Below are 23606 nucleotides of genomic sequence, written 5' to 3' on the forward strand. Positions count from 1 at the left end.
TTGTAAATCTTTGTTGATAATCCTTATTTCTCTCTTCCTCCCTCACATTCACCAATCCATAATTCATCCATCATTTCATCATCCACCCATTTATGATTTCATTCATATATCATTGTTTCCATCCACCCATCCATCCATCCATCCACCAACTAATCCATCCATCTCCATCATTTCATCCAACCATCATCCATCCATCTGCCAACCCATAATTGCATCCATCCATCCATTCATCATTTCATCCATCCCTCCACCTATCCATAATTCCATGCATCTATCCAATCACCTATCCATAATTCCATTCTTCAATCCATCCATCATCCATCAATCCTCCAATCCCTAATTTCATGCATCCATCCATCCATCCCTCCACCTATCCATAATTCCATGCATCAATCCTCCAATTCCTAATTTCATGCATCCATCCATCCAACCACCAATCTATAATATCTCCATCCATCCATCCATCATCCACCAATCCATCATTCAATCCATCCATCCATCAATCCTTAATTAAATTCATCCATCTCCATAATTCCCTGCACAATCCATCATCAATCTGTCCACCAATCTATAATTCCATGCTTCTATCTAACATTCAATCAATCCATCCAACCACAAATCTTTAATTCCATCCATCCATCCATCCATCCATCCAATACATAATCTCATGCATTCATCCATCCATCCTTTATGTTCTCATCTCTCAGTTGATCCAGAGTGACCTGGATGATGACAATGATGAGCGTGTTGGTGGAGGTCGAGGAACCCTTCGCTTCAAGCACAAGCTACCGATTGAGCTGAGGGGTCCCGACGGGGTGCACGCCGTTCACGGCAGCACAGGCACGCTTTTGACCTCTGACCTCAACAGTCTGCCTGAAGATGACCAGCGGGCCTTGGCACACTCCCTTGAAGCATTGCACGCCGACGGCGGACTGTATGCTGAACAAAACGCCCGAACCGAATCAGCCAAATCGACACCTTTACACAGAAACAAGGGCAGCGATACTCTGTCTGAGAGTCCCTTAGAGATCACAGAATTATGACTAGCAGAGGCCTCGCTGGTCTGAGACAAGTGACATTGTGCATGCCTCTCCTGGCTCTGTATTCTTCGTAGTAAATAATTTCCTGCGGTGTGGAGAGGAGTTCAGGTTTGTAAGAGCCAGGCGTGAGGAAAGTGTAGATGTGTGTGGACCAGGAATACCCAAATCAAGGGAGGTCCAAAGACCTCGGAGTCATTCTGTCAGGGTTATTTCAAGAGTGCCGAGACTCAACCCACACACACTCACACTACAAAAGATAAACAAATGCACTCTCAGACCAGTGGAAGGCCAAACATGGACACTAGTTTTAATGTAGTTAGTTTTTCATATTTGAAGGGGCACCAAGAAATAATTTGATGAAGAAGAATAATCATTTGAACTGATTATGAGTGTGTATCTCAAGGGCTTTTCACACAATGGCTGTTTTAATCCCAGTTTAAGGCCACTTTTAACCCTGGGATATAGTTTCACTTTTTTTGTTTTTTACATACAGTAACTCTCTCCCAAACAGGTATGTAGCATTGTCAGGGGTATACAGTGTTAAACAGCATGGTGCTAGCAGAGTTGTTCAACAGCAGACAACCTAACAAAAGCTAAACCTCTGACCTCAACTCATATTCATGCACTTTGTACTGTCGCAGAAACTCTCATGCGCCGTTTAGTTTCAGCTTCTGATGGAAACACTGAACACTTCCGGCAAGTATCCCACAGTGACCACACTGCTTTAGAGTGAAGAGACAGTATTATTATTATTATTATTATTTTTACAGATTTTATATTTTGTAATATATTTTAGAGGACTTAAAGGCGATGTTTAAACACTTTTTCCTATCCCAGCTTATGCAGAGACAACTATAATTAAGCCATTCGTAGGTTGACTTTCTCTGAAAAGCACTGTGGTGTTTCATTTGTTTGAGCATCTTGACCAACCCAACATAGCTATATTGGCTCAACCAATAGAGTGAGTTTGAGATTTGGTGGAACTCTCCGTTTGGTCATTTTCAGTAAGCCTATTTTCTCAAATTCGTTTTGGTCATGCTAGGACTAATTCATACCCACTCACCCTGTGTAAAGTATAAACGGTTTGAAATGTTGAACAAAATAACCCAGAATTACGTTAGCCCACGCCACCTTGAAAATAAACCTTGATCTTTCTAGTGTGAAAAGCTCATCAGATATAAAGGAGAGAGAGAGAAAAAAAGACAAAATTATCTAATAGAATGTACAGCTTTTTACTGGTGTTCTTTACAGACAAAAATCAGAAGTTTATGGAGACAACCATAAATTTAAAAGGCATTCTAAAAATGTTTGAAAGAACTGAAAAAAAAAAAAAAAAAAAAAAAAAAAAAAAAACCTGGAAGGCTACATTCAAGATGGAAAAATATTTTATGGACCAATGAGAAAAGCCAGTAAGCAGACCAAACACTGTTTCCACTGAACTTACTGAGGTAAGAGGTTTGTGTCTGGTCAAATGGGCAACAAAGAAAATGCTCTTCTCATTTTTTCGCTTTAACTGTGGGACTTTTTAATAATGCGTTTCATTAAATGGCAGTGAAACCTAACTGTGGCATTGAAGCTCACAAGAGCAACAAATCTTTAGATGGTGGAACTCAACTTTAAAAGAAGAAAAAAAAAAAAGTCAAGCTAAAACGTTTCTGCCCAACCATTGACAGAACACTGCTGCCTAAGAGGGGGGAAAATACCATGTCTTTATTTTCCTTTGTTTTTCTATTTTATATATAAAAAAATTGAGTACTAAAGGTATTTTTGAAAAAGAAAAATGCTTATCTACCAGACCGAGTGGTGTATAAATGGTTGTAGTGTATTTTTCAACTTATTTTACTGTCTTGTATGTTGTATGGCATTCATATATATATATATATATATATATATATATATATATATATATATATTTCCCCTTTTTGTATATATTATTTAATTTTTTTTGTGATTGTTGTCTCGTCACCAGCGATGAGGCTGTAGATGGAAAAACCTTTGTGGATCATGTTTGAATAAAGGATATATGCACCAGTTCTGCCTTAAGGTCATGAAGATACAATATTAAACCAAACCAAAAGTCGTCATGACGACAGCATTCCTCTATGAACTAGTGCACAGTGACAGGATATTAAAGATATTTTGCAACATGACACAGCACACAGAAACACATGTTTCTCTGGACAAAATTATGAATTAAGTCCTATTAAATTAAATTTGTACTGATTTGTACAGAAGTGAGTCTATAAAAAAAAAATATTTTTTTTTTTCCCCCTTCAATTTCAGCCTCCATTTAATTTTTAGTATATTATATTGGTATATACCATCAGCCCAAAGTTGTTAAAAACGAATTGTTTAGATTTAAAAGTTTATATTGCATTGAGGTGTGATATATTCCTCTTTTATACAGTAATGCAAATGAATACAAATATTCTTCTGCCATCTTGTGGCACTTGTACCAAAACACAATACTAGTTATTGATAGATAAGGGTTTAAATGGTTGGAGAGCACTGGGCAATACATATAACTTAAAATGAAGAAACACTGTATAATGACAGCACATAGTATGCATAAAGAAAACAGCTGAAATTAAAATGTATTTTACTCAATATCAAGTAACTGAAAACATCTGCCCAAGCACAAACTCAAGTTTTATTTTTGTACAATTTAAAATTTGAAAAAAAAAAAATAGACAAGTTCAAATTATATTTCAGTCACATCAAACTTTATCAACTTTAGAATGACTACACTTGGTTTGACACCAGAGCCAATCAGAAAAAATGAACTGAATGTGACAATATTTTAGGTGATTCCTGATGTTCCTGATTCCCAGTTAAGATGTACAGCATCGGCCTGTGATTGGTCAGTATGACAGACTCATCAAATCGGGTTCTGATTAGTTATTTTGCATCAGAGTAACTTGTTTAGGTCTGGAGGGACTTTCATTATGTGGCACGTGATGCTGAGCTGCCCGAACCAGTGGAGCTGCCCGTCATAGGCATTTTCTTGAGTGTCCGGTTAAGCTACAGAGAGAGTGAAAGAGGTCAAATCAAAATGTGACATGATGTAGATGTTAATTTGAATATACTGTAGATTCAAACATCCATATATGGAAACAGTGTTGCATTGTGTTTTGAAGAATGTGTACCTCCTCGAACTTGTGGATCTGTCGGATAAAGAAATCTCCATAGCGACGGGCAACTTTGGTGTCTGCAATATGGATCATGTCCTGATCGAAGAGAGAGAGAAAGTCACAATGTGTGAAAACTTGACTAAGACAGCAATTATTCTGAATGTTTCAGTATCTCTTTAGTTATCTTTTGCTACAATACTAAAATGCTAATGCATTAGTTAGTGATTTTACGCCATGCCAGCTTAAGTAAAATAACTTGCTATTGACGCATTAAAATAATCATTATAAGTCATTTTTTTGTAGTTCATTTATTAGTCAAAAAAAATAATAAAAATTGTTTGTTTTTTTAAATATATATATTTATTTTTTATTTTAATTTTTTTTGAAGTTGAGCATAACTTGGGAAAAATTATATTCATTACAGAAATGCATTAAACTTTTCCATAACAAACCCAGGACTGGACAACCACAACCTTACAATTCACTGATATTTTCAGGACTATGGCAACCCTGCATTTATTTCCACAAGTTAAAGTGTTAACTTTGGCAGTTCTAGTCTTAACACAAATAAACAGTCCACCCACCCACCCACACACACACACCCACACACACACACACACACACACACACACACCTTGTCAATGTAGAAGTCGACCTCAGAGGCGGACTGAAACTCTCCGTCCAGAGCAGAGATGCCGCTGGTCCACACCAGGTTCTTCATCTTGTGTTTGAAGACCAGCAGTTGGATACGGAACTCCTGCTCGGACATATCCAGGAATCCTGCCAGCTTGGCCACAGGCATGGTGGTGTAAAGCTTCAGGAAACTGAGAGACAAACAGATGGAGTCAGGACGAAACTTTTCTAATAACTGATGCTGCTTTCTTTGGTGCGAGTTATATATATATATATATATATATATATTATATTCAGCTGGAAACAATCGGACAAAACGAGATCAACACACAATATAAGTCTTATTTTTGCAACACACAGTGTTGTACCTGCGGATGGTGGAGAGCTGCGCCTGCTGTTGTACCTCCTCCGCAAACACTTTGAGCTGTTGTTGTAATGGTTCTTTGTGGTAGTTTGGATGAACGTTGTCGTAGTTTGGAACTACAGGCGACAGGAACTTGGGGCAGGCGAAACTGAACAACTCCTCAAACACCTGAAGATCTCTGAAAAAACACATTATTCAACAAGAGAATAATGCTATATTAATTGCTCTGTTTGTGATTTAACACCATGCCAGCTTTCATGGCTTTTTTCATGGTGAAAACCAGGTTCAAAATGTAATTATAGGTATAGTGGTTTAAAATAAGGGTTTTAAAATCTATTTTTGATAAAAAAAAACACTGAAACCTATTTGAATTTGCTCTGAAATGGCTTAACCTCATGCGACCCCACGTCCATATGTTTGGGCGTTGTATTTTGGATTTGCTATACGCAACGCATACTTTAAATGAATTCAAACCGACTAAATACTCTTTGCAAGACTCTACACTGTCATTTAAGGGTTAAACTTCTGGCGCACCGCGTCATGTGACAGTGTGACGTTGAAGCGCTACTTCTGGCGCAGCGCTAACAAAAGTGCATCTGGTAAGAAACCTAGAAGTTTTTTGACTGAAACCTGATTGGTTGTAAAGAGTAGCGTCTCTAGTTTCGTTTGATTTGGCGCTTTAAAAAATTCATTCATTTTTTGCGCATCAGCGTGCTCATAAATATGATGTCCACATATGTTGAAATTAGGACCACGTTCCCGCAAAAGTTGAAAAAACATGTTATTTTAAATAATTTTCATCTATAACGTCTGTGGGTCAATTTGCTTCATTTTAATGTACATTTTGCTATTGTTTTAATTTGTTATAACTGTACAATACAGTTCTATTCATTAACATTAGTAAATGCATTTCTATATATTTACTGTGCATTTTCACATTGAGTATAAATGTATTCATGCAAAAGCTGAACATTTTTTGCTTTAAGAGGCTTTATATGGAGTTAGGATGAAAATAAGGTGCATTTGGAACTGTTCTGAGACCAGCACAGACAGACAGCTCACTGGAGGTTATGCCATTCACTAAATAGGGAGCAAGGGTGCATCCTATAGCTTTCTATGCAGCTAAGTGCATTCACTCCTAAAATCTGACCAAAAGTTCAGTTTCAGGCTTCAGATGATGTTTGGACAACTCAAAATGTTTGGCAGACATGGGACAATGATAATCTTTACATAGATTCAGAATTTGTAATGTATAATTTTATTTTAACATGGTTGGCAGTGATTTGATGATGCTGGCCATACTTTGAATCAGAATTGATTCAGCTTTATAGAAAATCAGCTGTAATGTCTATAACGTCATTAAATACATGAATAACCAACACTCCTGGCCACAAACTATTTGATGAAAAAAATCTGACTTTCTATAGCTTGGTATTACTAAAAATTTCACAACTTGGTCCTGATGTCCACATATGTGGACATCAATTTTTAGGAAAATTATTTGCTCTAGAAATATAGATAGCTTGTTTATTAGGTGTTACTAGTTACAAATCAAAAAGGGAGAATGAGATGAAGGCAGAGTGTGCGTGTCCTCACCCTTTCTGCATGCGGAGCATCTTGTCGCCGTATTTCTCGCGGAGCTGTGTGTGGATGCTCTCATCGATGCGCATGGGGTACATGGTGAGAGCGATGGCCAGCAGCCCGTGCATCTGCTCGTTCTGTTTATTAATCTGAACAATACACAAAACCAATTACACATCACACAAATTCAATTTTCCAAGTGTAACATTAGAAACTTTTTAAGCACAAATTTCAGGACTGACTGATTGAATCTCACAAAAACATGCCAACCAGCAGACAAGGATCGCTTTTAAGGTGGTAAGAAAATACGAAGCGGTACAAGAAACTCAGAAGTTCAAACCAGTATGTATGTGTGTGTTAAATTTCTGAACACAGCATTTTGCAAAAAGCACAACTTTAACCACTTGTTTTTATGAAAAATAACAAACCTTTATGTAGACTTAGAGTTTATGCGCATCACCCTAATGCCATTCGTTTTTATGTAAGCTCAGGGTGAGTACAAATAGTTTTGCAGTTACTTAATATTTTTTTCCCCATTTTAATTAATGCATATTGTTCATTTAAATTTTTTCTAAAAATCAATGCATAGTTTGTGTAAGCTATTAGGGGTGCACACGACTGATCTGCCACCGATCTAAATCGGCTGATCTTCATCTTAAATCCGTGATCGGATGATTGTGCCTAGTTTTAGAGCCAAACTTTTTTGCAGCACGCAAGGAATCACACATACACTGCTACTCTAATAAATGAGCACTTTCTCAGCCATTGATGCATGTGGCCTTTGGTGGGTGAGTTGTTGGCAATTCTAAGCATTCAATAATTTAAACTTTCAGACAAGATGTAATTTACATGAATATGCCATTTTGTTTTTAAAAATGTGTACGAATTACACATGTATGAATATTAAGTTGCCCATTTTCTAGAGTCATTACGGTAGTAATTCTCACTCGCGGCACAGTGAGCACAAAGAGGATAAAGAGGCTGCAAACGGGTATAAAAATGAATTAAACGACAAATAAACATGCAAATACAAATCTGAGTAAACGTGATGTAACATAAGTCGTGACAATCAGAAGTTGTGTTGAGCGATAGAGACTGTTTGAGCCATCATGAGCGCTTTTAGCTTCACTCCCTTCAACATGAGCACTCTAGGTGTCAATCACATATGCGTGCTCTCCAGGTGCTCTCAATATCTCATCAGCCACTCATCTCAGTGCTATTCTGAGGGGATCCCAATTTAAATCAGATTAATGTTGGTCACATTACCACTAATTACAGCAATTACATTTTAACCATAATGGCGCCACGTCTTCACGCATTTGCTTAATAATTAGGGATTTGTGTTACAGCAAAATGCCAAAGACAGTAAACAAATCATAGATATGAATGATTTCTCACTGGAGCAGTTTTAGAGCTTGTAATGGATATATATTTCTTATTTTTGAACATATCTCTACTGTGTGTGATGCTCTCATGGTTTCTACTGGTTGCCAGTATGTCACAATGACCTTTGATTTTGACAACAGAACTATTCATAACCAGTGATTGACCGATATGGGTTTTTAATGGCCAATGCTGATATCCAGAGAGCAGGGTGGCCGATACATCACACAATTTAATATAGTAAATAACAAACATAAACTTGCTAAATAATGAATTAACTCTTATTTAGCACTATATTTACTCAATTTCACACTAAACTAACTTATAATAATATAAAATAATATTGTATTTTAAATGGTAGATAGCAATTTCTTCAGATTTCTGTTTAGTCATGAAATTTTATTAATTTATTTGCATGTGAAGAAATTGTTAATATATTAGGAAGGATATAACAGTACACACAGTTGTCCAGCAACCATGGATAGCATGTGCGCATTAATTGCATTTTCTAAAAAAAATACAGAATCAAACCAACTGCACATACAGAGCATAGTGAATATGAAATTTACTTATAGCGCACGTGAAGCGCTTTTACTTTAAAGTTGCACCAGAGATTATTTAGCAGAGATGGGCCACTTCTATTAAAATAAATGGGAGAAATTGGAACACTCAACCAAGGAGCTCTGAGTGCCCAACGGTCAACGGATGTAGAAAAGAAGTCCCGCCTTACAATTAAAAGAGCCAATCACCTTTTAGATACAGACATCACCTGTCAATCATCTCGATAACGCGCATTAGCTGTACAAGCTAATAGGAGTTAAAGAAGCACAATTTATGATTCCAGTATTGTCAGATTTTATTGCTGATTTGAAATGTTTTTTTTATCGTAATCTTGACCGTTTTTGAGATTTTGGTCTGTCTCCATTCAAGTAGATAGGAGCTGCACTGGCATGACTGGATATAGCCTCCCGAGAGCCTTCCAAAGATGGCCGACAGTGATCTGACTTGCTAGAAAGACTTTGGTTGCACTCACGCGCTCGTGCAGATCCAGCGCGAGCAGCAGCAATCTACTGACAGTTTAAATTGCCTGGATCACCTATGTGGATTGTCACGGAGAGACAGTCATGATTTGTGAATCAGAGGAACTTTTTATCCTGATCCTGAAGTTTTGATTCTGTCTGATAGAATACAAGCTTCAGAGGAAAATATTAGATGAGAGCTCGACGGGAAGAAAACACTGGATTTTCGTGAGGTTCCTGAATTACATCTGTTTAAACGAGAGATCTGCATATTTGCAGACGGTATATAATAGAAGTTTTATTAATATTTGCCTTTTATCATTAGAAAAGAAGGTTAAAAGTTACAAGGAACTGCTAAGGAGAGGCTGATAGAATACATGCTTCAAAGGAAGATATACAAGCACTCCACAGGATGCTGGATCTGCTGACGTTGTGTGAGGTTTATTACATCTTTTTAAATGAGATACTGTATGCTCATATTTGCAGATGGTATATGATATTCGTTTTATTGATATTTGCCTTTTTATCATTAGACAAGATAGTTAAAAGTTACAGGGAACTGTTGAGGAGAGAGGGTGAGTGAAACGGGTGAGCACTTTAACATTACGAGCTCAAATGTGTCTGCCGAGGCTCTGATATGCGGACCGTTTAAATGACACTGTGTTGCACACCGGTCTATTCTTGTAGTAACACGATGGCACGTAACAACAAAATGAACTGTGACTGGTCATTTACATGTCTCAGTCTCTTCACATGAAAGCATGTGATTCTCAGCGCCCTACAGGAACAAATCGGCCGATGCCGATAATTTAATCATAATGTTAGTTAATAAAAATACAATTGTTCATTGTAAGTTCATAGTGCATTAATGTTAACTATTACAACTTTTTAAAGTTTTTAAAAATGTATTAGTATATGTTGTAACTAACATCAAGTTTATTGGTTCATGTTAACTACTGTTGTTAAAGAATGTTAACAAATGGAACCTTTTGTAAAGTGTTCCATAATTTTACTGTGTGGGGCATAACATAACCGTAGCATATACAGTTGAAGTCAGAAGTTTACATACACTTAAGTTGAAGTCATTAAAACACATTTTTTTAACCACTCCACACATTTCATATTAGCAAACTATAGTTTTGGCAATTCTTTTAGGACATGTACTTTGTATAATTGTTTACAGACAGATCGTTTCACTTTTAACTTGTGGGCAGAACTGAAAATGCATGTGTGAGCAAGGAGGCCTACAAACCTGACTTAGTTAAACCAGTTCTGTCTGGAGGAATGTGCCAAAAGTCCAGCAACTTATTGTGAGAAGCTTGTGGAAGGCTACCCAAAACATTAGACCCAAGTTGAACAATTTAAAGGCAATGCTACCAAATACTAACAAAGTGTATGTAAACTTATGACCCACTGGGAATGTGATGAAAGAAAAGCTGAAATAAATTATTCTCTCTACTATATATCTGACATTTCACATTCTTAAAATAATGATCCTAAATGACCTAAGACAGGGAATATTTTCTATGATTAAATGTCAGGAATTGTGAAAAACTGAGTTTAAATGTATTTGGCTATGGTGTGTGTGTAAACTTCTGACTTCAACTGTAATTTGTAAAAGCGTGGCAAAGGGCCAAAGAGGGGAGAGAAAAAAAAAAAAGAAAAAAAATCGGTATCGGCCGATGTGTGTAAAAAAAAAATAAAAAAAAGAAAGAAATTCAGAGATCGGTATTGGCCTCTGACTTCCTGATCGGTGCACCACTATAATGGTTTGTGAATAAAACAAAATATAAATTTCACATGTGTCATTAAATGTTATTTTTAACAGAAGTCATTTTTTTTGTGGGTTAGAGCTCTCAACTACAAAATGACATAAAAATGCCCATTTCTGTTTAAAACCCCTTCCTTAACTCAAATGTATTAAACTGTCCAACATGGAGGAAAGTCATCACTGACCATCTCATATTTGTAAGTTGTTCTCTGGAACATGTTTCTGGTCCTCTGGATGTACAGCAGGATGTTGGCGAACACTCGGATGGCATCCTGATAGCGTCTCATCATCAGATACGCAAAACCCACGTAGTAGTAGGTGGTGATCTGACACTCAGGCACACGCGAGTACATGCTCTGAAATACACAGATACAACTGTCAATCAAAATTGATGACATTAATGCCCATTGATTATGAATCCATTGTTAGAACGATAACCTAATAAATGCACTGTTTTTTGTGTACTTTGTAATTAATTACAATGCAAGCACTATATTTGACATCTTACTACTTTTGTGTTTTTTCCCAATTTATGAATGTTTACTTAAAGAAACAGTTCACCCAAAAATAAAAATTCTCTCATCATTCAGTCATTATGTCAGTCATGCTCATGCCATCCCAGATGTGTTTGACTTTCTTCTGCTGAACACAAAAAGATTTTAGAAGAATATTTCAGCTCTGTAGGTCCATACAATGCGAGTGAGTAGTGGCCAGAACTTAGAAGTGATCCAATTGTTTTAGGGTGAGAACACACCAAAATATAACTCCTTTTTCACTATAAATTTTGTCATCAGCAGTCTCATTGGTGATCATGATTTCAAGCTCTTGAAATCATGATGTGCTTAGAGACTGCAACTGCAAGATGTGCAGTGAAAAAGGAATTACGTTTTGTCTGTTCTCACCCAAAACAGATTAGATTGCTTCAGAAGACATGGATTAAATCACTGGAGTCGTATAGATTACTTTTATGCTGCCTTTGTGCTTTTTGGAGCTTCAATGTTTTGGTCACCATTCACTTGCATTGTATGGACCTACAGAGCTTAAATTTTCTTCTAAAAATCTTCATTTTTGTTTTGCAGAAGGAAAAAAAAAAAGTCACATCTGGGATGGCATGAGGGTGGGTAAATGAGAGAATTTTCAATCATTGTTTACTTCATTTGTATCTTTGTTCTATTGTCTAACTGCTTGTAATTCGTTCCTTTGTTCTGTTGTTTTTAATTGCTTTACTGCTTGTAATTTGTGCTTTTGTTTTATTATTACTTGAGTTTACGTGAATAAATGGAAAAACATTAACCAATGTTTACTTGTTTGAAAAATACTTGAAAACCACATGCAAATGTTTTAACTGATTGTGTTATTGTTTATATTAATTACAATTTAAATAAAGGAGTGTGTTTCATAGCATATTAGTTTTCGCTGTGGTATCAAAGCTACTGAAATGTTTGAACTGTGAAAACCCCACTGTGTTTGGGTATCTTATTACCTTCTTGTTGAGTTCAATGTTCTCCAGGACTTTGATGGCCTGGTAGTAATCCCCCAGCAAAGAGTGAAGCCTGAGCAATCCCACCAGACTGAAATAACCCAACATCTTATAGAGAGAGTGACGGCCGTATTCACCTGCCACAGACTCGGGGTCACCTGTGAGATAAACACAACCATCACACTCAGATCTGAAGAATACAAACAAGAAAACTAAAAAGCTGGTCTATGAGGAATCACTGCAGTCTTTCACCTCCGCTGGTGTACACCTCCAGCTGACCATTGATGTTGCTCTTGTCCACCAGAGAGTGAAGAACATTCAACACGCTGTGAACGTTCCATATCTTGGGATTGTTCCTCAGGAACTCAATCTCCTCCTCAGATTTCTTGGCCGTCTTGCAGCGATACTGACTGAACGATTGAAACTATAGATCATAGAGAGATTCAGCATCTGAGTTTCAACTGGATAGGTTTGTTTCTTTAGAGGCATTCTGAAAGACGCTTTAAATAAAAGGCATTTCAGATTTGTTTTAAGCTACTTGTGCATTGACACATTAGCAACAGCAGTCCAAACAGAGAAAGTGCCAGAAGAAGAGGGCATCTGAGGTGTTTTGCTCTTACCTGGTAAATGAACTCATCGATGATGTCCCACAGCCACTGGTTTGGAAGCTCCAGTGGTGCTGGCCCATCAGCATCTAAGAAAATTCACCATATTTAACACTGATCAAAAACATGATCATTAAACTCAACTAACAATCTAAGGAATGTAAATGTCATTATATTTGTGAAACTAGTCTAATGGCACAGGGTTTTTTTTAAGTTACGAACATTTAAACTAAACAAACAAATGCATTAATCATCAATTTATATTTACAATGTTGCCTAACTTTACGTAGCCAGCAAAGTCATTGTGAATATATTGTGATATTGCAAAATAGTTAATTAACATACTACAAATGCTGAATTAATGGTTTGGACTCACTGAGGATGTAGTTGAAGAGGTTGCAGTAATTATAGTAGGACTCAAACCTCTGGTCAAGAGTTGGACCTCCCTACACATGAGACACACATTGTTTACAAGCATGATACTAGAGCTAATACTCAATCTAGGGGGCTAAATCTATATTTAAAGACACTTTCCTCCAGTCAAAATGTAAGAAAGACTACAAGAACATTTTAACAAGATAAACGAGCAGACACACTCACGCTGACTTTGGCGTAGATGTGTCGGTAGTACAGCTCCTTGTAGAGGATCAAGAAAACAGCATCTGTGAGACAGAACAAAACAACATGGTCAACAAAGAAATTCATACCTGCAAACCACTCAATCAATTTCACAGCACATTTCCAGCCTAATTTACCAGGATATATCTTGTAAAAAAATCTTGTATGTATATGCATCGATCAGCCACAACATTAAAACCACCAGCCTAATATTGCGTAGGTCCCCCTCGTCCCAGCAAAACAACGCCAAGCCGCATCTCAGAATAGCATTCTGAGATTATATTCTTCTCACCACAATTGTACAAAGAGGTTATCTGAGTTACCATAGACTTTGTCAGTTCGAACCAGTCTGGCCATTCTCTGTTGACCTCTCTCATCAACAAGGCATTTCCGTCCGCAGAACTGTCGCTCACTGGATGTTTTTTGTTTTTGGCACCATTCGGAGTAAATTCTAGAAACTGTTGTGTGTGAAAATCCCAAGAGATCAGCAGTTACAGAAATACTCAAACCAGCCCATCTGGCACCAACAAACATGCCACGCTCCAAATCACTGAGATCACATTTTTTCCCCCATTCTGATGGTTGATGTGAAAATTAACTGAAGCTCCTGACCCATATCTGCATGATTTTATGCACTGCAGCCACACGGTTGTCTGATTAGATAATTGCATGGATGATTGTTGGTGCCAGATGGGCTGGTTTGAGTATTTCTGTAACTGCTGATCTCTTGGGATTTTCACACACAACAGTCTGAGACTGAGGTCAGGGCTTTGTGATGGCCACTCCAATACCTTGACTTTGTTGTCCTTAAGCCATTTTGCCACAACTTTGGAGGTATGCTTGTGGTCATTGTCCATTTGGAAGACCCATTTGCGACCGAGCTTTAACTTCTTGGCTGACGTCTGAGATGTTGCTTCAATAAATCCACATAATTTTCCTTCCTCATGATGCCATCTATTTTGTGAAGTGCACCAGTCCCTCCTGCAGCAAAGCACCCCCAGAACATGATGCTGCCACCCCCATGCTTCACGGTTGGGATGGTGTTCTTCGGCTTGCAAGCCTCACCCTTTTTCCTCCAAACATAATGATGGTCATTACGGCCAAAAAGTTCAATTTTTGTTTCATCAGACCAGAGGAAATTTCTCTTTTTTTTTTTTATGGCTTTTTTTTGGCGGGTTTTGAAGCATTAGCTTCTTCCTTCCTGAGCAGCCTTTCATGTTATTTCGACATAGGACTCGTTTTACTGTGGATATAGATACTTGTCTACCTGTTTCCTCCAGCATCTTCACAAGGTTCTTGGTTAAAAAATGAGTTTTAATGACTTCAACCTAAGTGTATGTAAACCTCTGACTTCAACTGTACATACAGTACAGTAATGTGCAAAAGTCTTAAGCGCGTTATACTTTTCACAAAAACACTGTCTTAAAACAGTTATTTTACATATTCTGCTTTTAGTGTTTCAGTAGAAAATATCAATTTTAAATGAGAACTATGTATGACATTATTTTTGAAGACATCCTTACTATGCAACATTTTTCACAAGTGCCTAAAACTTTTGCACAGTACTGTATATAGTGTATCTATGTTTTTCTCTTTTGTAAGGTCGTGGAAACATATTTGTGGATTATTTCCTTTTGCAAATGGGAGCAAAAATAATATTTATTATGGTATCCCATTCTATAAAAGTTTACTCTGCTATAGTTTACTTCCGCACTCCAAACCTGAAAAGATGAAAAGGGTCCCTTAAGAGCTTCTGCTTCATAAATGCTCCAGAAAACCCCAGATCATTTCACTCACCGTTACCGACCAGAGAAGCGATGGCTTCTGCCTCTGGCCATGGGGACGTCTTAAAGAAGCGTTCTGTAAGCTTGTTCCAGCTAAAACAAAAAGAAAGCAAGATGAGAACAATATTTTCATACATTTGAATACAGACCATATAACTGTACGGTTGCGCACCTGTTCTCATAGACATCCTGGATCTCGTAGATCTTCTGCTCAATGCTCTCGCTGGACACGCGGTTGGCCTGCAGCTCATACACCTTCTGGTCAATCAGGTCAGAGATGGTTTTATGAAAATACTGCAGAAAGTTCTTGATGACCTCGGGGATCACGTGGTACGTCTGCTGATGCTCGTACTGACGTTCATAAGCCAGATCAGCTTTAGGGTCGCCTACACAATACAAAAAATATATACCTTTGTCTTTCATGTTCTACATACTAGAGGTCGTCCAATAGTGGACTTTGCCGATACCGATAACCAAGCTGGTGGAAAAGGAAGATTTTTAAATCTTAGTCTTTCCTTACCATGATGGATACAGAAATAGAGGCAACAACAGTCCAAGATGAATAAAATCCCAGATGCAGTGTGCTACTTCCTATCTATAGTGCTGTAAAAAAGTATTTGCCTGATTTCTTATATTTGTGTTTTTTTCACACTAAATTGTTTTAGATCTTCAAACAAGATATAAAACTGAGTAAACACAAAACACATTTTCAAATATATATATTTTTTACTGAAGCAAAAAAAGTTATCCAACACCTATATCACCCATGTGAAAAACGAACTGCCCCCTTAAAATTAATAGCTGGTTTAGCAGCAACTACTGTAATGTGATAACTGGAGATCAGTCTTTCACAAAGCTGTGGTGGAATTTTGGCCCACTCTTCTTTGCAGAACTGCTTTATTTCAGCCACACTGGAGGGTTTTCGAGCATGAACTGCCCATTTAAGGGTCCTGCCACAGCATCTCAGTTGCGTTCAAGTCAGGACATTGACTAGGCCACTCCAAAACTTTAATTTAGCTTCTTTTGAGCCATTCAGAGGTGGACTTACTCCTATGCTTTGGATCATTGTCTTGCTGCATAATCCAGTTGCGCTTGAGCTTCAACTCACGGACTGATGACCGGATGTTCTCCTTTAGGATTTTCTGGTAGAGAGCAGAATTCATGTTTCCCTCAATTCTTGCAAGTCGCCCTGGCCCTGAAGCAGCAAAGCATCCCCACACCAACATACTACCACCACCATGCTTAACCGTAGGTATGATGTTCTTTTTGTGGAATTCTGTGTTCGATTTACGCCAGATGTAACGGGACCCCAGTCTTCCAAACAGTTCCACTTTTGACTCATCAGTCCACAGAACATTCTCCCAAAAGCTTTGAGGATCATCAAGGTGTGTTTCAGCAAAATTCAGATGAGCCTTAATGTTCGTCTGGGTTAGCAGTGGTATTCGCCTCGCCACTCTTCCATGGATGGCATTTTTGGTCAGTGTCTTTCTGATAGTGGAGTCATGAACAGTGACATTTATTGATGCGACAGAGGCCTGCAGTTCCTTGGATGCTGTCCTTGGCTTTTTTGTGACTTCCTGGATGAGCTGTTGCTGTGCTCTTGGAGGAATTTTGGAAGGTTGGCCACTTCTAGGAAGGTTCACTACTGTGCCAAGTTTTCTCCATTTGGAGATAATGGCTCCTTTTAATCAACTTCATGCTGCTGAAAAAGTTCTATTTAGGTGTTGATTTGATTGAACAGGGCTGGCAGTAATCAGGCCTGGGTGTGTCTAGTCCAGCTGAACCCCATTATGAATGCAGTTTCATAGGTTTGTGGAACATTATCATTTAAAAAAAAATTTTTTTGTGTGTGTTTACTCAGATTGTGTTTGTTTTATGTTAATGTTTGTTAGAATTTTTGAAACAATTTAGTATGAGATATACAAAAAACCCAGAAGAAATCAGGATGGGGGCAAATACTTTTTTCACAACATTGTATCTACCTGTCAGTCCATCTATCCATCCATCCATCCGTCCGTCTATCTATCTATCTAGGGCTTGACATTAACATATTAACAAGTGGAATTTTGAACGGGCAAGTTAAAGACAATTTTACTTGCCAACATTACTAGTAGCCTGATTAAAATCTCAATAACGAATGCTAGCGCAATAGCTATGATTGGGGAGATTGAGTACAATTTTAATAATTCCCGTATGTTTCACTTTCAAAATGCGGGGAATTCGCTCTACTGGGTCGCCCTCTCACCTTCACTTGTGCAGCGTTCTGCAGCTTGTGAGTGCGAGCAGTGGGGAAGCACATATTTACTGAACTTTAGATTTTACATATATAAACGGATGTAAACCTGTTAATTGGATACGTGAATGGTGTTGTAACACGTCTCTGTAAGCGAGCGATGCGATTAAACTATTGTTCCTGTTTATAATTAACAAAGCTGTCTTCATCGCAGGTGCGCAACGCTGGAGAGATCTAATTGTCGTCACATCGTAGCGCTCCCTCATAATACAGCAAGAAAGGCAGAAATTGCAAAAATGCTTTGAGTAATAATACCATTTGTAGAGTGAAGAGAAATGCTTAAAACAGACTTATGCACCCGTTACAACTCTCACCTTTCTAGAGCTTTCTAATGTACATATCCGAGGTATTTTCTCTGCCATGTGAATCAGTCAATATTAATAAGTATGTAACAATCCACATTATAATAATATTAATACTATAAGATTACTAAATTATAAACAATGAAAACATAAACAATAAAATGCAAAGTAACCTCTTCAGTAATCAAAATACTTTTTGAATGTAACTGTATTCTAATTACCAATGATTTAAATTGTAACTGTAGTGGAATAGTTACTTATATTTTGTATTTTAAATATGTAATCCCGTTACATGTATTTCGTTACTCCCTAACACTGCATATGACAATGCTTAATGTCGAGCCCTGCTATGTATCTATCTATCGCCCATATGATAATAGAAAGTGTTAATGTGAATTTTTTTGCATTAGGATAAATGTATTCTTTGCACATCAGCTGTTATATACGCTTTTATTGACTGTTAATACATGCACATATGTGATGGTCAAGAGTGATCTGATACTCACCAGTGTGATAGTCATAGTCACTGGGGTAGCTGTTAGGGTCATACTACAGACAGGAGATAAGAAAACAAAACACTTTTGTAAATTACAAAGCAAGACGAATATGTTCAGAAGGTGAAACTGACGCCTGTCCAACATCCTGCTATTTCATTAACCAACATGCTCTGACCGCTTTAATATATTTAATGTACCAGGAACGTGTACTCACACTCGTGTCGTCATCGTCTATAGGGTAAGACATGGTGAAGTTTATTCGTCTATTTTCAGTTTAATCCTTGAATAAACCACGATGCTACCAGCCGACCACGCACGGAGGAGAGAAAGGAAGTCCCTGTCAGCAACTTCCGGTGACGCAGCCGAAGGCCGCGATCGGAAGAACTTTTAACTAGCTTAACTAGCATAAATAAATAAATAAATAAATAAAAATAAATATAAATTATCTTTGGGACCTATTAACTAATTATTAGCGGTGTAAAAAGCGCGGTCAGTGTGTTTTTATTAGCAAAAGATCTGCAAAGGTGTACACATCTAGAGTTAGTATGCATTTAGCAGACGCTTTTATCCAAAATTACTTCTAAATGAGGAATACAATAACAACATCCTACGTGTAGGGTGTCGCAATACAAAGTCTATAACAGAGATGAAAACGTGAAAAAAACGTTACAAATATTTTCCCCTCTTTTATTCAATATAAAGAATTTAAATTATTGAGCTATCATGTTTGCATTATCAAGTGGCCATGATTGTTAGCGTCAGACACAGCAGTTCTCCTCCAGAGGGCGCTCGATGGCTCAGAAAGCCAAGTGCCCAGTAAAGGGATAGTTTGCCCAAAAATGAAATTTCTCTCATCATATTCTTACCCCCATATTTCAGCTCTGTATGTCCATACAATGTAAGTTAATGGTGACCAGAACTGTGAAACTACAAAAAGCACATAAATGCAGCATAAAATTAATCCATACAACTCCAGTGGTATAATCCATGTCTTCGTGTCAATGACAGAATTTTGCTGTCATTGACCACAATGTAAATAACAAGAAGGATAATAAGGCCAGAATTTAGTGATATGATCTTATAAACGTATAAACAAGCACAGAATGTACAGCAGAATAATACCCTAATGTCGGCTACTTTTTTCTCCCCTTTTTCTCCCCAATTTGGAATGCCCAATTCCCAATGCGCTCTAAGTTCTTGTGGTGGCATAGTGACTCACCTCAATCCAGGTGGTGGAGGACGAATCTCAGTTGCCTCCACGTCTGAGACCGTCAATCTGCGCATCTTATCACGTGGATTGTTGAGCGCGTTACCGTGGAGACATAGTGTGTGTGGAGGCTTCACGCTATTCTCCGCAGCATCCACGCACAACTCACCACCCGCCCCACTGAGAGCGAACCACATTATGGCGACCACGAGGAGGTTACCCCATGTGACTCTACCCTGCCTAGCAACTGGGCCAATTTGGTTGCTTAGGAGACCTGACTGGAGTCACTCAGCACGCCCTGGATTCAAACTCGCAACTCCAGGGGTGGTAGTCAGCATCTTTACTCGCTGAGCTACCCAGGCCCCTGTCGGATACATTTCTAACGTCAGAATTTATAGTAAAAGAGTGACTGTAAGGATTCACTTGTTGCTGTGTGTTGATATTGAAGAGACAATAATAAAATCTGCTTCTTACCGAGAGCGTGACGATGCAGTTTTTTAATGTCTCCATTTAAACCTCCCTTCATATTTATCTGCAAAATCTCCAGTGCTGCCTTAATTTATTTATTTTAAAAGGTGATCAGTGCCTGATCTCTTATTCATTCTGCCTGTGCAACAGCGTGATGAAACGATGGCAAAATGTAATAAATGGTCAAACTGTTTGCGCTACAAACCAATGTGTTTATGAAAATAATAATTAATGATAATAATACAGTATGATGACATATATTGCCAGCCTGCAATATAAAGCAACATAATGTAGCATTTTTGTGTTGCCAAAATAGCTGGAGGTGGCTTATACTGGAAGAGGTCCACATTCAGGGAGGATAATGGTGGCGCCCTAGTCACGCTGAAAAATAAGGTGGATAGGTGTGGGTAAGAAACAGACTGATGTTTAAATTCTTTTTTCACTATAAATTTACACTTTCACTTCCACATTCTTCTTTTTTTATTATTGCGATTCACATTTTTCATGCTTATTGCCACTTACTGGTCGGGGCTGGTCTAAAGTGGAGATTTATAGAAAAAAATATTTAAATATTGATCTGTTTCTCACCCACACCTATTATATCTCTACTGAAGACATGGATTTAGCCACTGGAGTCATATGGATTACTTTTATGCTGCATTTATGTGCTTTTTGGACCTACAAAGTATTGGTCACCATTCACTTGCATTGTATGGACCAACAGAACTGAGATATTCTTCTAAAAATCTTAATTTGAGTTCTGCAGAAGACAGAAAGTCATACACATCTGGAATAGCATGAGGGTGAGTGAATGATAAGATAATTAATTTTTTGGGGAGCACTATCCCTTTAAGACGCATTTGAGAGATGTGTACACTAAAATGTAAAATCATTTAAATGTAATAATTTTAAGTCTTTCTTTTTTTACAAGACAAATTGTATTTTGGCGCAACGTATATTATAAGATGATTAAATAAGATACTTATTCATAGGGAAAAAGAGGACACCCTGACCAGCCATGAGAAAAGTAACATGTGACAACGCGCTCCAGCAGAGTTCTTGACAACATTTGAAATCTGAATACACTGATTATTATTTAATTTATTAAATATTATTAATAGGTTCATTATTATAGATCTATCGTACCTGACTAATTAGAGACAAGATTTGGGCCACTAAGGCTGTTTCATTCTAATTACTCAGCCGGTACGATGGGTCTCATTAATAATTTTCACAGTGCCTTGTCAATTAAATGGATATTAAAACGTTTCATACAATTATTTTGATAAATATTACATTTATAAGATTTAAACTCAGCGTGGTCACGTGCTTTAAAAACCCGCTGTTTTTTATTTGATATATTTCGATCTGCAATACCATGAGTGTCCTGTAGATGGTGCAGATGTTCCTATATATGAGCACTAACATCTGCCTGCCCATAAACGTTGCTCTAACATTTTGCAGCTGAGTTATTTCATGAGTGGCTCGTTGAAAATAGTTTTATTGAATTTTATAATGAGGCATTTCATGAAATACCGTGAAGAATTGCACTTTGGCCTACAACACAACTGTTGTATATATATATATATATATATATATATATATATATATATATATATATATATATATATATATATATATATATATATTAGAAAGTGAGCAATTTGATTTAGCGAAAGATAAATAAGTGAGGCTCTGAAATCCCTCATGTGCAGGTTAGTCGTGGGAAGAAGGCTGTTATGAGTTTTAATAACCAGTGCCATATGTCTACTTGTTTGGCTTGAAGGTTATTGGAGAAATGCTGTTCAAAGTGCTTGTTTTGAATTAGTTTAAGCCACTTGGCATGTAAGTGCAAACAAGCCAAAGTGGTTAAAGAAACTCAAAACACAACGAGACACCAGGACAATTTTTTGTGATGATGACGATGATGGTATGGTAAAGGAAGATGAAAGGGGCTAAAAGCGAGCATCCCACACTTTGTAGTCCTTTTAATTAACAACATTATCAAATATTTTACATTACATAATGCATTACAGATAAGTTAATGTACATTTAAGTAGGTAGGAATGTCATGAAATTTTGATTAATGTATTTATATGAGGTCTGCTAGTCAAAAGTCTCAACACACTTGACTGAATTTTTTTCTCTTGATCTTGAAAACCTTTTGATCTTAAAGGAATAGTTCACCCAGAAATGATAATTCTCTCATCATTGTGCCTTTCCAGATGTGTATTTATTTCTTCTGCTGAACACAAACAAAGATTTTTAGAAGAATATTTCAGCTCTGCTGGTCCATACAATGCAAGTGAATGATGACCAAAACTTTGAAGCTCAAAAAAGCATATAAAGGCAGCATAAAAGTAACCAATAAGACTCCAGTGGTTAAATCCATGTAAATGTCCACTTTCACTTTCATATTCTTCCTCTTTTGTTTTCGACGATTTGCCTTCTTTGTGCATTTTGCCTCTTACTGAACAGGGAGGAGAATTTAGAGTAAAAAAGGATTCAAATATTGATCTGTTTCTCACCCACACCTATCATATCGCTTCTGAAAACATGGATTAAACCACTTATAGATTATTTTAGATTACTTTATAGCTTTTGGAGTGCTTTTTGAATAGACCAACAGAGCTGAGATATTCTTCTAAAAATCTTTGTTTGTGTTCAGCAGAAGAAAGTCATACACATCCGGGATGGCATGAGTGTGAGTTAACAATGAAAGAATTTGCATTTTTGGGTGAACTATTCCTTTAAGCTTTAAGGTTTACAAATATAAATTGTGCCTATGAATGTCTTTACAAAACTAATGTTATATAATATGGATGACTTAGACCGGATAGTAAAGAAAAATCAGCCAACAAGTGTCCAGCATACATGAAAACGTATTTACTTCTGTTTAAAAAACAGTCATCAAAACATTTAAAAGAGTAAGAATAAAGAGTAAGTAGTGTATAACACTTAGTGTATATTCATTTTTGAACGTGCATTAATCACTAATCTGTTGAGCATTATATAGCCTAATATTTTGTTATGACATATTATTGAAAGTTTTAAAGTGTTGCAGGATATTAAAATGGATGTAGGCCTCTATTTACCATCACCATGTCTAAAAGAAGCCCTTTGTTAATGTCTGTGGCTTAAACCAGCACAGCATATCACTTATTCCCAAACAGTGTGTGATTTACGTGTTCATGAAAAGAAACACGACAGAGAAGAGTTTTTAAAACCCTCAGCTACCAGCATCTACAGATTCCTCCCAAACTCACCTCCCGACTACAGCACGGGCATCCGATAAGACCTGCGCGGAAACACAGTGTGTGTGTGTGTGTGTGTGTGTGTGTGTGTGTGTGTGTGTGTGTGTGTGAGAGAGAGAGAGAGAGAGAGAGAGAGAGAGAGCTGCACACAGGCACTGAAGAGAAAGTCGGGATAG

The 23606-nt window shown here is 37.3% G+C and overlaps 2 protein-coding genes across 4 annotated transcripts in view; one reads left to right on the forward strand and one right to left on the reverse strand.

Annotated features, from left to right (window-relative positions):
* Positions 1–3734, forward strand: part of LOC127413678 (cadherin-23-like) — a 315190-nt gene extending 311456 nt beyond the window's left edge. For both annotated transcript variants that reach the window (XM_051650995.1, XM_051650996.1), the window contains one exon: positions 708–3734. In XM_051650995.1, the coding sequence (XP_051506955.1) occupies positions 708–1043 (336 nt within the window). In that variant the 3' untranslated portion in view covers positions 1044–3734. The remainder of the gene's footprint in view (positions 1–707) is intronic.
* On the reverse strand, positions 3669–18840 carry LOC127413680 (eukaryotic translation initiation factor 3 subunit L-like). 2 transcript variants are annotated; one of them, XM_051650997.1, is made up of 15 exons: positions 18716–18840; positions 18511–18553; positions 15582–15795; positions 15423–15502; positions 13608–13669; positions 13384–13453; positions 13023–13096; positions 12655–12826; positions 12406–12560; positions 11108–11278; positions 6765–6898; positions 5173–5346; positions 4806–4995; positions 4187–4267; positions 3669–4061 (listed from the first exon to the last, which is right to left on the reverse strand). In XM_051650997.1, exons 1-15 carry the CDS (start codon positions 18746–18748, stop codon positions 3984–3986), a joined length of 1731 nt encoding a protein of 576 aa, XP_051506957.1. In that variant the 5' UTR covers positions 18749–18840; the 3' UTR covers positions 3669–3983. The 2 variants fall into 2 exon arrangements, with proteins under 2 accessions (XP_051506957.1, XP_051506958.1); XM_051650998.1 differs by lacking the exons at positions 15423–15502; positions 18511–18553; positions 18716–18840 and having other exon boundaries at positions 15582–15660.
* Between the last annotated feature and the right edge of the window lie 4766 nt (positions 18841–23606).

Source organism: Myxocyprinus asiaticus, chromosome 23 (genome assembly GCF_019703515.2).
Source record: "Myxocyprinus asiaticus isolate MX2 ecotype Aquarium Trade chromosome 23, UBuf_Myxa_2, whole genome shotgun sequence".
Classification (NCBI taxonomy): domain Eukaryota; kingdom Metazoa; phylum Chordata; class Actinopteri; order Cypriniformes; family Catostomidae; genus Myxocyprinus; species Myxocyprinus asiaticus.